This window comes from Notolepis coatsorum, assembly GCF_963971535.1.
Source record: "Notolepis coatsorum genome assembly, chromosome: 1".
NCBI classification, from domain to species: domain Eukaryota; kingdom Metazoa; phylum Chordata; class Actinopteri; order Aulopiformes; family Paralepididae; genus Notolepis; species Notolepis coatsorum.
Genome location: NC_140165.1, coordinates 107933705 through 107947289, shown reverse-complemented (window position 1 = coordinate 107947289; position 13585 = coordinate 107933705). Strand labels below are relative to the sequence as shown.

At 48.5% G+C, this 13585-nt stretch overlaps 1 protein-coding gene across 1 annotated transcript in view; it reads left to right on the top strand.

The window, feature by feature from the left end:
* m1ap (meiosis 1 associated protein) overlaps nucleotides 1-13585 on the top strand; it is a gene marked incomplete at both ends in the record, with an annotated part of 226913 nt that overhangs the window by 171107 nt on the left and 42221 nt on the right. The window contains 2 exons of the mRNA XM_084336968.1: nucleotides 532-647; nucleotides 1308-1386. Coding sequence (XP_084193094.1) covers nucleotides 532-647; nucleotides 1308-1386 — 195 coding nt within the window. The remainder of the gene's footprint in view (nucleotides 1-531; nucleotides 648-1307; nucleotides 1387-13585) is intronic.

The following is a 13585-nucleotide window of genomic DNA, read 5'->3' as shown; positions in this document are numbered from 1 at the left end:
TGAATAATAAACTTGAAACTACACATGTCATAGCCTCACTGTCTGTCAGCTTACCGGACAGAAGGAACTACTTCCATAAGTAGTGATATGCGAAGAGGAGAGTTAAGATGTGTATGTTTGTGAAATGTATGAAATTGTGAAATGCAGTGGAGTGAAAGGTGACATATGTTGGATGCTGATATCTTATTTTATCTTAAAAGATATCTCTCCCCCCCCCCTCTCTCTCCCTCTCTCTCTCTCCCTCTCTCTCTCTCTCCCTCTATCTCTCTCTCTCTCTCCTCCCCCTCTCTCTCTCTCTCTCTCTCTCTCTCTCTCTCTCTCTCTCTCTCCTCTCTCTCTCTCTCTCTCTCTCTCTCTCTCTCTCTCTCTCTCTCTCTCTCTCTCTCTCTCTCCCTCTCTCTCTCTCTCTCTCTCTCTCTCTCTCTCTCTCTCCTCTCTCTCTCTCTCTCTCTCTCTCTCCCTCTCTCTCTCTCTCTCTCTCTCTCTCTCTCTCTCTCTCTCTCTCTCTCTCTCTCTCTCTCTCTCTCTCAGGGGTGTGTTGAGCAGTTAGATGAGGAGTCCGTGTTCAACCCTCAGTCTCTGAGCAGTGGCCTCTATCAGCACCTGAGGAGCAGAGGACTGCAGTCAAAACATCTTTATCCGTACAGGTAGAGAAGACTGAGATCAAACATTTAAAAGAAACACGCACACACTCCATTTTGTCTGAAGGCCCTCGTGGTTTAAAATGCACCAGAGTTCCTAAATGAGACAGAAAAGCAGACAGGACCAGACAAAGAGAGACCTCTCTCCACTCTCACCCCCACAACCCCCCCCCCCCTCTGGTGTTGAGAGGTAGAGACTTGAGGGTGGTGTGGAGGGTGAATCTGGATAGCAGAGAAAACAGGATATAGGGTGGTTATGTGTGTGTGTGTGTGTGTGTGTGTGTGTGTGTGTGTGTGTGTGTGTGTGTGTGTGTGTGTGTGTGTGTGTGTGTGTGTGTGTGTGTGCGTATGTGCATCTGCATGTGTGTGTGTGTGTGTGTGTCTGTTTGCATGCATTCTTTGTCTACAGGATGTGTTTTATTTTCTTTCTTTGCCTCTTACTTTGTTTCCTTCCCTCATTTCCTACTCTCTCATTGTTTATAACTTGTGTGTCTGTGTAAAAACTGACATGTCACAAAGTCATTATGCTCTGTATATGTGTGTATGTCCCTGTGTGTGTTGTGATAATGTGTTTTAAGTTGTGCATGATGATGATGATGATTATTAGAAAAAGGATGATGATGTTGGTGGTGATGATGATGGCGAAGATTGTCACTTGTATTCCAGAGCCCTACAGACAGCCAGCAGGGACCCACCTCAACCACCAGAGGGCCCCAGAACCATGTACAACAGACAGCCACGACAGGTAAACACACACACACATACACAAATTTTTTTGTTCCCTGTAGTTCACAAAATCAATTTGGACCTAAATCAACAAAACATCTGTGACGGGAGGTGCCCACTTAATAACCCCAATGACATACGGAGCACACACATACCACTATTACATCTAAACTAGGGTCCTCCTGACCATAGTCTATTACATCTAAACGTGTATCCTGTGTACATTATGTACTCACCCTTGTATATGGCATAAGGGATACTTACATCATATCCTGTATTTTAACAAATTGGTTCTTTCAAAACAGTGTTAATTTTGTCAACAAAAACGATGACAAATAAATGTCATCAACAACCTTTTTTCCATGGCAAAAACAAGACGATAACTAAATTATAATTAAATCTGCACATCCATACATTGCATGCTTATGATTGGGTGAACCAGGTTGATGTACGGAGCTGCCATCCAAGCTGTGTGTGTGAGGAGAGGAGAAGAGAGGAGAAGAGAGAAGAGGAGAGGACAGGAGAAGAGAGGAGAGGAGAGGAGAGGAGAGGAGAGGAGAGGAGAGGAGAGGAGAAGAGAGGAGAGGAGAGGAGAAGAGAGGAGAGGAGAAGAGAGAAGAAGAGAAGAGAGGACAGGAGAAGAGAGGAGAGGACAGGAGAGGAGAAGAGAGGAGAGGACAGGAGAGGAGAGGAAAAGAGAGGACAGGAGAGGAGAAGAGAGGAGAGGACAGGAGAGGACAGGAGAGGACAGGAGAAGAGAGGACAGGAGAGGAGAAGAGAGGAGAGGACAGGAGAAGAGAGGCGAGGAGAAGAGAGGAGAAGAGAGGACAGGAGAGGAGAAGAGAGGAGAGGAGAAGAGAGGAGAGGAGAAGACAGGAGAGGAGAAGAGAGGACAGGAGAGGAGAGGAGAGGAGAAGAGAAGAGAGGAGAGGAGAGGAGAAGAGAGGAGAGGAGAAGAGGAGAGGAGAGGAGAGGAGGAGAGGAGAAGAGAGGAGAGGAGAAGAGAGGAGAGGAGGAGAGGAGAAGAGGAGAGGAGAAGAGGAGAGGAGGAGAGAGGAGGAGAGGAGAAGAGGAGAGGAGAAGAGAGGAGAGGAGAGGAGAAGAGAGGAGAGGAGGAGAGGAGAAGAAGAGAGGAGAAGAGAGGACAGGAGAAGAGAGGAGAGGAGAAGAGGGTTACTGCTCTGTGACGTGTATTGCACACAGACACATAAAACAATGTATTTATTCTATATAGAACACATCATTTACAATTAAGTAGATTGATTACGTTTAGGGATGTCCGATATTATCGGCCGACCGATATTATCGGCCGATATCGGCAGTAAAATATGATATCGGAAAATATCGGTATCGGTTTAAAAACAAAAAAAAACAATAACAATATTTGTTATATATATATCCAGTGAAATTATTAGTTACCTGAAATTATTCAGTTTTTTGGACGGGGAAACCCTGCATATATCGGTATCGGTTGATATCGGTTGCTATCGGTATCGGAAATTAAGAGTTGGACAATATCGGAATATCGGTATCGGTAAAAAAGCCAATATCGAGCATCCCTAATTACGTTATGTTGACACAATCCACTCATTGCTCAGAGCGTTTCCATTTGATATATAGCAAGAAATCCCAGTGGTAAATACAGTGGTAAATAAAAATTGATCTCGGCAACATTATCTTTAAGGTAACTGCAGGGTCCTAGTGCACTACCCATTGCGCTGTATCAATGTAAGGATGCCCTGATCAATCGGCCGCCACTCGTTATCAGCAGATATTCAGCATAAATATGAGATTGAGGAATTCCGTGAATGCTTTATAAAAGCAATCGATGATAAATAAACGCAGTGTTTGTTTATTTATTTGTTTATTTATGGATCTCCATTAGTCTACACCCATGGGTGAAAGACTATTCTTCCTGGCGTCATTGTCGCATGCAAACTAACCTAAAACATGTCATGTCCGAGGGCGGCTAGGTGGTGTAGTGGGCAAGGCACTCGCCACCAGTGTGGAGACGCTAGGATTCGCGTGTTCGAATCCAGCTCTCCACATTGTTTTCAGTTTAGCTGGTCGTCCGCAGTAATACACATTGGCCGTATTACGGGGAGGGAAACTGAAGGGTGGGGATCGGACGTTGTGAACAAGCGACTCCTACAAGTCGGTTGGTGCGCCTGCGCAGTAGAATCAGGAAGTGTCGGGGGCAGCGTGAGCCTCCCACGCGTTACTCCTCGACACTGAGAGATCGAGCTGCGCAGGTGAAAAGATGCGACTGCTGTTACCTCAAGTACCGGAGGGGACTTGTGCTATGTATGACTTAGCCCACATTGCAGCCGGCTTGTGGGAGGCAAGAAACAGCGTTCGTGACAGGGGAGGGTTGAATTGGATGATACGAAATTGGGATGGGAGAAAATATAGAAAAATGGGAGAAAAAGTGGATCAGCACCTCAGGGTCACCGTTCAGCTTTTGTCTGTCACGGTGGTTCTCGTGCCGGTAAGGCACTGTCGAAACAGCGCCTGTCCCATTGGTTGTGCGAGGGCATTGCCCTCTGCTACACGTTGGCTGGGCAGGATCCCCCTGGGGGCGTCAGGGCGCACTCCACTCGGGGGGTGGTGCCTCTGCCGCTCTCCTGGGTGGGGCCTCGGTGGAGGCCATCTGTGCTGCAGCTTCCTGGTCCTCCCCGGGCCCCTTTGTAAGGTTTTACCTCATGGACATGACCGGGGGTTCTGTCTCCCAGGCGGTTCTGGGGTCTGTGGCCGTTCCTGCTTCCTGTTTTTTGGTAGGGTAGCAGGAGTGTGTGGGTATGGGCCACAGTGTGTTAGGTCACACGTGGTTCCGCCTGTGCTGTGTGTTCAAGGGGTTCTAGTTCCCTCTTGCTCGCACTCAGGTGGAGTTGACTGCGCCCCCCCTTCATTAGGAAGGATGGGGTGACAGGGCTCCCCGAACCCCTTGATGTGGGCTTACGGGTCCTCAGGGGGTGCATCTGTCGGGCCTCGCGTCCGCTCTAACCCATATCTCGATAGGCTTTAAGAGGCGGACGCGATAGCCAGATACGAATATATAACGAGTTATATGAGTACTGGCTGAGCGTCCCGCTCTTAAGCGGCCTGAGTTCCCTTTTGAGGGATCTTTTACTGGAGCGGGATTTTGGCGAGGAAGGGTGTGTTGGTGACCATGGTCATGGTCTTATAGGCTACGCCTCCATAGAGGCGGGAGCCGGTCAGGTGTGGGTGTACAAGTTGTTTTCGTGATGGAGTACAATAGGTACAGGAGATAAGGGGTATCTCGATAGGCTTTAAGAGCGGGACGCTCAGCCAGTACTCATATAACTAGGTTATATACATAACCTATCGTTTTCTTTATACCACTACAGCCACTACAGCAGTTAATTATCTTTTTACATTTATTTTATTTTATTTGTGAAGTAAAGTTCCCACACTTCTTTACAATGCTAAAGAAACTAGCAACAATTTCAGCTTCTAATATCTCAAGAACCAAAACACTGATGCAAATGCATTTTTTTGACAGACTATCCCAGAGTCCCAGTTCAAATATCAAATATTTTTGACATGTAGCTTCCAAGTCATTCTCGCCTTGATACAAAAATCAAGGCGGCCTCCTTTTTTTGATAATATTCTACCGTTAATGAAAAATGTGGTAGTTATTTCTATCCACCACACCATAGACTTCCAGTGTTCTCCTCGTCCTCCTCATCCTCTTCTTCCTTGTGATGTGGTGACTTTCAGGGTTTATGTGGTGTTTAAGTGCCGTTTTCAGACACCTATGGTAGTGGCTGAAGCCTATGGCGGTGGTCAATCGGAATCAGAAAATAACATCAACATTTTTCGGTAAAAGACCCTTTTATACCTATACCCGCTACAAAGGAGAAGCTCCTCCCTCCCTGTACGACTACTTCCGTTGGCCGTCAACTCCTCCGGTTTAATCATCAACTTAACAGTAATTAATTAACAATGACCTTAAATATGCATACTTGTTGTAAACCACATTCTGTCTGGACAAAACAATACCACCGGTGGTCTGTGTTTCTACAACTGACCAGTAGAGGTGAGTGTTTAGTTACCATAGAGACTCATACAGTAGAATGACCAGAACTATTATATTATGTGGTAAATGGTAAGATGGTAAATGGTGCATTTATATAGCAGCTTTTATCCAAAGCACTTTACATGTGTTCCTCACATTTTACCCATTCACTCACACATTCACACACCGATGGCGGAGGCAACCATGCAAGGTGCCAACCTGCTCATCAGGAGCAATTAGGGGTTACGTGTCTTGCTCAAGGACACTTCGACACGCTGCCTGGGAATCGAACCAGGAACCTCCGGATTACCAGACGACTGCTCTACCTCGCAAACCACTGTCGCCCTTATGTGCACGTGCACAGTACACACACAGTACACCAGTAGCGGCTCGTGGATGCTTCGCCACTAGGGGCGCTATACCAAACATTTTGCAAACATGTACAAGGCACGCATTGGCGAATATTATCACCATTGCCATCGATCAATATATGATCAGTCAGTCAAATGCAACCACGTTTCCAATAGCCCAACACAAACACGCACGCTCTCTCTCTCTCTCTCTCTCTCTCTCTCTCGCTCTCTCTCTCTCTGCTCTCTCTCTCTCTCTCTCTCTCTCTCAGATGATGTCAGATCCATTCAATAATAAACACATTTGTAAAGCTCGTCATTTTAAACAAGTTACCATTCATTGTCTGAGTGGTTATGCCCCACACGCGGCGAAATTAGAGAGAGAGAGAGAGAGAGCGAGAGAGAGCGAGAGAGAGAGAGAGAGAGAGAGAGAGAGAGAGAGCATTTTAGTAAAGTTACATTTTCAACAAGATTGCTGCTATTTAAACACTTCATGGAAACGGGGTAACGTTAACCTTATGTCGACTGTAGTATTGTATGACCTCGGCATAACGTTTAAACGTTAACGTTACTCCGTTTCCATGCAGTAATTATAAAAGTGGCCAGCTAAGCTAACGGAGCTAACAGCTAGCAGTAGCTAACGTTAGCTGAAAGCTGTCACGTTACAACGAATCAGCTGTTGATATTATGCGGCATCAGTAGACAACGTATCATGTATTAAACTAGAGTTAAGATCGCTAATCTACCTTGTTGTTGGCTTGTTGATAAAGTATATCCACTCCATGGCATTGTCCATCCAGCCTGTGTTGATGTCCATCCATTGTCCATGCATGTCCGATGTCCCTCCACACTGCATCCATATATAGCTTGTTGTTAGCCAACAAGTACTGTGTGAGTGAAGAGCTGTGTCTTTGTCCATTTCCGCCTCGAACAGCCTGCAAACTACCTGGTGTTCTATCGCCATGCTCTAAGACAAACTCTAACCTTAACCAACTTTGAAAGAGTGCCTAAGCCTAACCGTTGAAAGAACTTGCCATCACGCTCCAAGACAAATATCTGCATCACACAACACAACAACAGCATAAACTCATGTTGCAAACTGCGGTTACGGAAAGTACAGCGTCGGCCAATCGGAGAGCTTTTAGACGCTCGGCTGCTTGCTAGGTCGTTTCAAACCAGCGCCCGAGTTCCATCATAATACATCATATTCAACGCAAAGCGCGTGGCTGCGACGGATACAGCGATGAACCAGTGCACGGCGGGCACGCGCACTCCAGGCGCAATTGCGCCTAGCCCAGAGAGAAATACGGCGAGGAGAAATGCCTGCGGCTACGTAATGAAAAGGTCTATATCAGACAGAATCGTCACTTCCTGTTCAGGAAAACTATTATTAATCTTTGTAAAATTAAGTTATATTGTGTATTGGAAACACAAACATACTTAAAATGAGTAAATATTATTCATTTTAAACATGTTTATATTATTTATAGGGCTATAAAACAAAAAACTAAAACGTTTTTTTTTCTTCTTCTCTCAATTAACAGGTGGGTCGGCGCCCTAGCGCCCCCGGTGGCGAGCCGCCACTGCAGTACACACAGATACACTTAATCTCTCTCTCTCCCTCTCTATCTACTAGTCTATTTTTTTTTATAAATGTTTTTATTTTCCTTTTTCAAAACATACATAGAACAAGACATCACAATACAGTCGACTTAATAACAAAGACACTAACAACATACTAGTCTATTCTTTAACAGGCTACTCTAAGTGTAACTGAGGGGTACAATTCCCTGACTGTATTGATAAGTATGGTATCATTAAACCACTACCGCTTTATGTACTTTAACTACTGGCCATACAGTACACGATATCTAAATATGATGAACACTTTCCCACAATGAAATCGGTTCCACACAAAGGTAATAATCAAATATTTAATATAGCAAAAGGTACATATGATAGTTACTATTACATTTATGATTTGAATGCACTTGTAAGGCAAATGAGTACTCGTAGGCAAATCAACACTGAATGTCCAATCTCTGGTTACGCAGGAAGCAAGTATACAACCTGGCTCTTAGGGAATTAGATCTATGGTACTCTTAATGATATAGCAGGATATTCTGGAAGGGGTCCTCCCGGTTGTAAGCCGGCAGGGGGGGTAGGAGAGCCGTCGGTAGTAGACCGTCTGGTCAACGATATCTAGGGAGACTTCAAGTACAGAAGACAGTGCAGTAGACTCTTGATCCGCAGATGAATACACCTTGGTTCTCTTGTAGGCTGTAGCTCCACAGTGAAGAAGAAGCTAGGCGACCTCAGTCTCTCTGAGCGCCGACTCAACTTGACTCCTCTCGGGGGTAAATCCAACACTCACAGGCGTCGGCGATTATCCGCTCCACAAATCACAGTACCAAAGCAAATATATTCCAGCCGCATAGGGCTCAGCAGTCGTCGGGTAGGTAATCCAGTGTACATGTCCCTCGGTCCTCGTCTAGATCTCCTCGGATGAAGGCGCCATGTGGTCGGCCCAGCCTGGTTAAGACTCTAGATAACACGAGGAAGCGTTGGAGATGCTGGTCACTTTAGAACTCTAACCGCACGATGCACCATACACGATAGACTATTATTACTTAATAGAAATATGTCGCACTCGACGGTACAGTGCCAAACTCTGACAATTCAGTTATTAATTCGCACGAGGTATCAATGCTATTCTAGGGCCAAACAGGCCATACTTCACCGCACGTCGTATCGTGGGTGAGGCTTCACGTTCTGTTACTAGGTTGGGTAGAAGGGTAAAGGACTAAGGGTCTTCTACATTTACTTGCGCCATATTTATATGCACGGTGAACAAATAGTGCCACTCTCATTTCGGTAGCCGTATCCCTGAGCGGAGCCGGGGCTAGTACGGACATGTCTCGTCGGTACCTTTGAACTTGACGTCAGGGGCTGGTCCCCTGGCGCCTGGTCCTTTTGTCCAATAAGAGAATGAACTATTATGGGCTATAGTAGGCTAAAGGGATATTCCGTGTATATGTACAAGGAATATACAAGGGATAGCAAACGATATACAAATACTATTCAATATATATCAATAAATAAATATATATATTCGGTTTAATCTGATCCTTCGTAACAGCCGCCCCCTAATTAGTCCCACCTAATTAGCTAAGCAGAGACAGATTAACCGCACTGTCCACTACTCAATGTCCGTTGTGAGGGTCAGTCAGTTCACAAAGTCATGGGGTCATGGTCGTCATCGATGGTATCAGGGAGCCTTGGCAGTTCTATTAGCCTCGCCACGGGTCGGGTGTAGGTCCGCCCTTGGACGAGCACTTCAGCTGCTCGGACCTTTCCATCGGCACCGGTGATCACTTTGCTTACGCGGCCAGCCGGCCACATAGCTCGGGGTAGTGACTGGTCGATAATCATGACGACTGTTCCTTCTGTCAAATTGTCTCTCTCTTTCACCCATTTCTGGCGGGTCTGTAGAGACGGTAGGTAGTGGAGTAGGAAGCTGTTCCAAAACTTGTCAGCCAGTACTTGACTGTACCTCCACATTCTTCGGCCGTTCGCTTCTTCAGGCCTGTACATTGTCTGGGGTAGCGCGGGGTCCAGCCGCCCCATCAAGAGTGTGTTGGGGGTGACTGGGTCGACATCTGCTACATCACTTGAGATGTAACCGAGGGGCTTTGAGTTCAATACTCCCTCGATCTCCGTGAGGACTGTCATTAAGACTTCTTCCGCCACGGTCTGGGCCCCAAGCACGGCGTACAGGGCTGTCTTTATAGAACGTACTTCTCGTTCCCAAGTTCCACCGAAGTGACCTGCGTTCGGGGGATTAAACTGGAAGTCAATCTGGGATGGAGCGAGGTGGGTCTTAAGTTCTGGGCCCATGGCTTGGAAGCTCTCTCTCAGCTCTCTTTCTCCGCCTTTGAAGTTTGTCCCGTGATCAGACAATGATGTAGACGGTTTTCCTTTCCGTGATGTGAATCTTCGGAAGGCCATAAGGAATGAGTCTGTGCTCATGGTTGGAAGGAGTTCGATATGTATCGCTCTGGTGGTCATGCATTTGAATACAATACCCCACCGCTTCTCGGTTCCTCTTCCTTTCTTTATATACAGCGGGCCGAAACAGTCCATACCGGTGGAGTGAAAAGGCTTGTCGCCGAGTCGGAGGCGACAGGGAGGTAGGTCAGCCATCCGGGGTATACTGGGCTGGGCTCGCCACTTACGACAGTCTAGACAGGTTCGCTGGAAGCGCCGCACTGCTTCTCTCCCTTGCAGTATCCAATAACGACGTCTGATCTCCGCGAAGACTCTCTCTGCCCCTGCGTGGTGCACATCCTCGTCGTATTTCTTTATGATCAGCTCTGTGACCTTGTGTCGGCTGTTCAAGACTATCGGGTACTTGACGTCATCCGGTAAGTCTGGGGCTCTCCGCAGACGACCACCCACTCTGATGAGATTATGGGCGTCGCTCTCGGGGGCTAGGTGGAGCAGTCTGCTGTCTGATGGGACGGGCTTTGCTCCCTGTAGACAGGCTAGCTCATCGGGGAACGAGTCTCTTTGGGCTCGTTGTAGTAGAAGAAGTTCTGCTTCTTCGTAGTCAGCTGCTGAAATGTCAGTCGTGGGCTGAACCTCTGGGTGGTGCCACAGAAATGTCTTTAGCTGCGCACTCTGTAGGGTGAGGCAATCGTCTATGTCGGGGTCTGTGGAGACGAGTGTGTTCAATCCACAGAACATAGGTTTCTTGTTTTCGGCCTCCTCTTTACTCGCCTCCCGTGGGGTGGGTGTAGGCCACTCTTCTTCCGGGAGCTTGAGGAACTCTGGCCCGTCACTGTAGAGGTTGTGACGGGTGAGGTCATCCAGGGACATTCCCCGGGTGATGACGTCAGCTGGGTTGTGTTTGGTGTCCACATACCTCCAGCTCGCTACTTCTGTTAACTCTTGAATCTCGGTGACTCTGACTCCCACGAAGACCTTGTATCTGCACGAATCAGACCGGATCCATGTGAGTACGGTCATGGAGTCTGACCACAAGATTGTTCTTTGCACCGGGATGGTGAGTTCACGTTGGATTAACGTGGCGAGCTGCGCTCCTGCTAGGGCTGCGCAGAGCTCTAGACGCGGGATAGATTGTTGCTTTCGTGGGGCTATTCTTGAGCGAGCCAGGATGAAAGCAGTATGTATTTCTCCTCCCTCCTCTCGGGCACGCAAGTAGGCCACCGAACCGTAGGCTACTTCGGAGGCGTCGCTGAATACGTGCAGGTCGATCTTGCATGTCTCTGGCCTCACTGTGGGTGGGAAGTAGCTGCGGCGTATATTAACACCTGGGAGTGAGCGGAGTTCCGTCTCCCACTCTCTCCATGTGGACGCAAGGTGTTCGGGTATGGGATCGTCCCAGCCCTGGTCCTTGTCCCATAGCGCTCTTACAATCATCTTTGCCCTGGTGGTGTAAGGTAGAATACATCCCAACGGGTCATATTGTCTGGCGAGTGTTCTGTATACACTCCGTCTGGTGGTCGGTATTGCCGTCGACCTTCCCTGCTCCTTGGTCAGGGGTTTGTGTCTATAATGGAGCGAGTCTGTTTTGAAGCGCCAGACTAGTCCTAGTGTCATTTCTTGGGCTTCTCCTGGGATGGTCGCCATCCAGGTGTCGCTGCTCGCTGCCTTGTCCTCGGGGGAGAGGCTGCGCAGTACTTGCGGGTCGCTGCTGGCCCACTGCCTGAGATCAAAGCCGCCTTTGATCAGGGAGGCGCGGAGCTTGAGTAGGAGGGCCTCGGCTTCTTCTGGCGTCGAGACGCTTTGTAAACAGTTGTCCACGTAGAAACTATTTGTCACACTTTGTCGGACCTCTTCATCTGCTGCTGGGTCCTCTGCGACGTGTTTTTGTAGTGCAAACGTAGCACAGCATGGGCTGCATGTGGTTCCGAAAGGGAGGACTTCCCATTGATAGATGGCTGGGTGCTCATCTCCGATCCTCTCTCTCCATAGGAACCGCAGCAGGGGCTTGTCCTCCTCCACTAGTCTCACCTGCAGGAACATCCCTTTGATGTCGCCGCTGATAGCCACCTTGTCCTGGCGGAAGCGTAGTAGCACGCCTAGTAGAGAGGGGCCGAGTGTTGGGCCGGCCAAGAGCTCTTTATTCAGATTTTGTGATCCGATCTGGTAGCTGCAGTTAAACACAATACGATCCTTGCCGTTGTGGTGGACCTTGTGGTGCGGCACGTACCATGATTTGGTCGTCTGATCGGCCTCTTTAATGTCAATTTTCTTTATGTGTCCCGCTGTGATTAGCTTGTTAATCTCAGCGCGGTACACAGCCTCTTGAGCGGGGTCTCTGGCTAGGCGCCGCTCTGTGTTCAATAGATACCGCTCAGTCGCTTCTTTTGTGGCGTGAAAGGTGGGCATTCCCTCTCGCCTCAGGAGTGGAGTTGCGTATCTCATCACTCCGTTGACTGTGACTCTCTTTGTCCCTTGCTCGAGGAGGGCTATAGCGTAAATATCTTCCTTAGAACGAATGTCTTTCTTTTCGTTCTTAAAGGGCATTGTCTCTAGTGTCCATAGCCTCTCGACATGCTGCAGGAGAGTGGTGTCTTCTTCTGTCACTCTGGAGTGGAGGCAGCTAGTGGCTGCTGTTCGGTTAAGAGACTTGGCGAGGGGGCCTTGTAATGTCCATCCTAGGCGGGTCTCGACTGCTGCAGGACAACCTCTGGGTCCTGTATGGACCCGGTCTATCGGGACTATGAGGTCTGCATGGTCGGAGCCTATCAGCAGGGTCGGGGTGGCACCGTCTATGAGCGGGATAGGTAGTTGACGCAGGTGCACATATTTATCCATCAGCTTGGCGATGGGGTAGGTGTACTGCGATAGTCCTATTTCTTGGCTGGTGAAAGCATTAGTAATCCTATACCGTCTCTCTGGCTGCCCGCTTGCTGCGATAGTGAAGGAGACATTCTCGCCCTTTATCGTCTTTAGATCTCTTCTTATTGTCCGAATCGTCATCTGGTTTTCGCTCCCCCGCAGCCCCAGCTGGGCCGCAGCGGACGCGAGGAGAAGGGTCTTCTCTGACCCGTCATCAAGGACGGCGTAAGTGTCCATGACCTTATCTTGGTAACTCAGTGTTACGCGGACCACCTTTAAGAGCACCTGGGCGCCGCTGCTGCTAGCGGGGTCAATGTACATAACACTTGCCTTTGTGCTGCTGGATGGTGCAGGCTTTCTTCTGTTACTGTCGTGTAGGACATCTAGGTGGGCTCCGTCACACCGACTACACCTCTTCTTGAGGCGGCACTCGGCTGCCATGTGACTGCGCGCACATCGGTAACAGCGCCTGTTGGACTTTATCCAGTGACTCACTTCTTCAGCGGTCATCTTCTTGAACAGGTCACATTGTGACAACCAGTGTTCCTTTTCGCAGTACGGGCACACCATCTTCCACTTCTCTTTCATCGAGGGGGTACTGTGGTTCTTGCTGCTCGGTACTGATTCTGATTGGTGCATGACAGTCACCGATCTTCGGCCATCGTTTGCTCTCCTAGGTCCCTCTCTGGAGCTTGGTGTGCTCCGCACGAACGTATCCAACCGTAGGCTGGTGACTTCTCTCGCCAGGAAGTCGGCTAGGTCTAGGAGGGATGGCTCGGGACCGTTAGGATCACGGTGGTCTCTTTGCCGCCTGAAGCGCTCCTGTCGGGCGGGCGGCAGCTTCTCTAAAATCCTCTCGACGTTCGAGTTTGCGTATAGTTCGTGCATACCCTTTTCTCGTTGCGCCCCCAGCATCCCTACCAGGGATTGTACTTTGATAGACAGGTCGTCTAGTGAGCGAT